Source organism: Limulus polyphemus, unplaced genomic scaffold (genome assembly GCF_000517525.1).
Source record: "Limulus polyphemus unplaced genomic scaffold, Limulus_polyphemus-2.1.2 Scaffold1449, whole genome shotgun sequence".
Lineage (NCBI taxonomy): Eukaryota > Metazoa > Arthropoda > Merostomata > Xiphosura > Limulidae > Limulus > Limulus polyphemus.
In genome coordinates this window covers 187,504-191,824 of record NW_013667059.1, presented here as the reverse complement: position 1 = coordinate 191,824, position 4,321 = coordinate 187,504, and the positions used below count along the sequence as shown (strand labels likewise).

Here is a 4,321-nt window from a genome sequence, read left to right as displayed (position 1 = left end):
CTTCAATGAACTGTATCATTGGGATTTACAAGAAGTATTTTATTATAATCAGAAATTCAGTTTGGATGAAGCAGACTAAACAATATTAACACCTAAATGATCTGCCATACCAAAGGTACTTTACAATATTTTTATTTAACACTGTGTGTTCTTCTTTTATTATTGACAGAATAATTCTTGAAATATCAAGTACTTTACTGGTTAATATAATGTATGTAGGATGAAGTGTACTGTTGTAGTGAATATTTGAATTTGTTGTTCATGGAAAAATTTCTCATCCCATACCAACATGAGTTGATGTATGTGCAATGAAAGTGCTACACTGTAGGCATTGATTTTCCTTTGCTGTCAATATTTCTGTGGGAAAATCATCCATCGCTTTTAAATGGAGATAGCAGTCAGTTGTCTGATCCTGAGATTTTCTTATATTTACTATATTCTTTACTTCACATTCTCTTCAATGCCATGATCATTTTATAGCTTATAAAACAAATGAAGGGTTACCATGTTGATATATAAATTTTTCAAAATTTTGGCATATATTGTTCTTAATAAAAAGTGTCAAGGAAGATACTAAGTTCCTCTCATCCTAGTTAATCACATAACTAGGTCAGTTACCAAGGGTAACATGTATATTTTCTTGTGGGAAAGATTGCTGTCACATTGAACAGGCCATATAAAAATGAACAGTGATCTTTTCTACTGGCAAGTCAGGTGATACCTTAGGGGTATAATATTCCTTATTGTGAGTGATAGTGACCACCAGTCATGTGTGTAGTGCCTTTACATTAAGAAAGGTGATTTGTTTTTTGTATATAATGCCATGTTTTCACAGTCTGTAATAATTTCAGTTACTTTAACTTGAACTTAAAATAAAGATTGCTTTACCGTATACAACTTGTATTCAGCCTCTTTCTGCAAACTCAGTCAAGGTCATTGAAAATCAGATTCTGTTCTGCACTACCTTTTCTGTCAAACCTCCACTTATTCCATTGTTCCTATTCAATTACTCAATGAAAGCAAGAATACCACAGAAGTAAGATATTATGAAGCTTATGTGTCTACACGTACTGTACCTCATGTGGAAGATGTTTTAGTGTCAGTCCTACAGATACTTGGAACATCAAGTCTGGAATGTGCAAGATTTTGTGACACAAAGTTGGCATAGAAGATGTTTTAGTGTCAGTCCTACAGATACTTGGAACATCCAGTCTGGAATGTGCAAGATTTTGTAACACAAAGTTGGCATAGATAGTTTCATTCATAACTAATAAAAGATGTTTGCTGAAATCTGATAATTTTAATAACAACTTACAAGATAATATTTTCTCTTGTCATTCAAAGAAGTTATCACAAGCTTATGTGTTGTGAAACATTGTATATGTACTGTATGTTTTTCTTTCTGCAAATTATTCTCAACCTGGCACTAGTTTCAATATTCAGTACAATGAAACTAAATTTTCTGCAACTTCAAATGGAACCATAAATGTTCACTATATAATATGTGTGAATAGAACTTTTGTTTTTTCTTATGAAAATGTGTAGGGCTACAATATAACATTCACCGTTTGGCTTTCAGTGAGAAGTGCTGTAGTAATTAGTTGCCTAGGCTTTAGGTCTGACACCTTTAAAAACAAGTACATATATATATATATACACGAGTCAAAGCTTTACTTTTAAAACTCACTTGCTGTTGATCAGTTGTTTTTTACAAATGGAAAGAGTCTAAAACAATCAAATTATAATTACACACTCAATCAACAATATTTAATGAGATCAATAATGATTTTTAGATTCAAACTATATAAAATTAAATTTACTATTTAACCAACTCATACAATTACTTGAAACCAAATTATCACAAAACTCTTGTAATACATACAAGTCCATTCAGCACAGAGACAACACTTATAATAATTGTATTCATTTGTTTTTTATGGCAGAACATTGAATGTACATAATGTTAACCATGGAAAATTGCAGCATAATTTACAATCATATTTGTTTTTTATGGCAGAACTTTGAGTTTGCTTTATTTTAATTGTGAAAAAGTCTAAGTTGCAACTTATAGCAATGTATTGGTTTTTATAGGAGAACTTTGAATTTGTCTTATATTAGTTGTAGACAATTCCATGTTGGTTACAGTAATTTGTTTTGAACAAATTGCAAACAAATTTTTAATGTACTTGAAATTGACTCAAGATGAGAACATTTTGTCAAACTTAATTTTTCTCACAGTGATATAATCAGACTCAACCTATCTCAGTACTTTCTAAACCACCAGTTGACCAACTATGTACTAAGTGTTTAGAAAGCATGCTTGGTATTAAACCCTCATGAAGAACAACCATGTACTAAGTGTATAGACAACATGCTTGGTATTAAATCCTCATCAAGTACAACCATGTACTAAGTGTATAGACAACATGCTTGGTATTAAATCCTCATCAAGAACAACCATGTTATAAGTGTATAGAAAACATGCTTGGTAGTAAACCCTCATGAAGAACAACCATGTACTAAGTGTATAGACAACATGCTTGGTATTAAACCCTCATCAAGTACAACCATGTACTAAGTGTATAGAAAGCATGTTTGGTATTAAACCCTCATGAAGAACAACCATGTACTAAGTGTATAGACAACATGCTTGGTATTAAACCCTCATCAAGAACAACCATGTACTAAGTGTATAGAAAGCATGTTTGGTATTAAACCCTCATGAAGAACAACCATGTACTAAGTGTATAGACAACATGCTTGGTATTAAACCCTCATCAAGAACAACCATGTACTAAGTGTATAGAAAACATGCTTGGTATTAAACCCTCATCAAGAACAACCATGTACTAAGTGTAGAAAAAGCATCTTTGGAGTAAAACCATCTTCCAGAGCAAATGTGTACTAAGCACGAAGTGCACTCAGATTTGCTTTTCCTCTTTCCTTTGTAAATAATCAGATATATAAGATGTATGCATATCCATGATGATGTTTCATTATATATATATAAAGATAAAACTTTCTGTTTTAAAGGGTGTCATTCATTAACTTATTTTATGTCATTAAAAAACTAGGTCCAGTGGCCCCTTGTGTACGGATTCGACGAAGCCCACAAGATTTTAGTAAGAATATAATAGCTCATCAGTCTTGGAGCAACATTCCAGGTCTACAGAGCTCGGCTAATGCCGGATCAACAGGCAGTCTTCCGGAGCTACACAAAACATGGAGTAATGGAGACAGGATGGTTTTAGATAGACTTCCCAAGAGAAAGTTGAGTGGGCAAAGAAGTAAGTTAGTTTACATAAGCCAGTGACTGTTTTCTTAGTTAGAACATTCTTCTTATGGCTTTATAATAATTGGTGCTTCTGAATTTTTGTTTAGCATTGTTTTTTTTCTCTATTTAAAAATCTTTAAAATCATTGATTAAAGAATAGACATCTAACTTTATTTCTGTCAATTTTTTAAACCCTGTTTTTTATACTAGTTTGTAATCAAATCTCTGGTTCTTGTTTTGAGAACTATTAAAAATTTTTATTTAAAATAAATAGGGTTGGTGCAAAATGTGCTCCAGTCTCTGTCATCTCTGTGTGATAGAAGTACCTCATAGTTTATGCAAAAATATTAATTTAGGTTCTCAACTATCACATATTCTCAGTAGTTTTCCCAGGTTTTTAGACAAGGTAGTAACATTTTCTGATTTCAGAATATCATATTAGTTTATTGTTTACAAGTATTTTTGAAAAGCTACAAATCAATCTGCTTATTGTTCCAGTTTAAACCATTTTTTCTAAAATTTAGAAAGGTATAGATAAAAAAATCAGAAGACAGACAAAGTTAGTAAAGTACCATTTTGTGTTTTCTTAATTTAAAAACTTTGTCTACATTTTCCATTCTCCAGTTATCTCTCTCAAATCACTTTCTGTTAACCCTTTCATTACGGGTTTGGTGGAATCCACCCAGCTCATAACCACGAAAGTATCCATGAGAGTATTTATACTATTGTTTTTGATAATGCATACACATTGTTACAAAATTTTGCAGGTTACTGGTAAACATTACAAGGTTTTCATACACAAAATATCAGGTTCTTAAATTAAGTATTAAGATTTTTTAATCAGATTTTCTCATAACCCTTTTTGTTTCAGAATCTTGACTATCCAACATGCAAAGTAATATTGATTTTACGATTACAGATACTTTAATGCATTAGAACATTTTTAAATTTCACATGTTAAATCTTTATAATGTCCAGATAATTATCAAATTTTTTGTCCAAAAAACTAAGTTTTATTTGTTATTTTCACTAGCGTATTTCTGTAAG

General features: G+C 31.2%; 1 protein-coding gene across 1 annotated transcript in view; it reads left to right on the top strand.

Moving 5' to 3' along the window:
* LOC106463628 (calmodulin-regulated spectrin-associated protein 1-B-like) overlaps positions 1-4,321 on the top strand; it is a 52,008-nt gene that overhangs the window by 22,838 nt on the left and 24,849 nt on the right. The window contains exon 8 of the mRNA XM_022391166.1: positions 3,075-3,287. Within this exon, the coding sequence (XP_022246874.1) occupies positions 3,075-3,287 (213 nt within the window). The remainder of the gene's footprint in view (positions 1-3,074; positions 3,288-4,321) is intronic.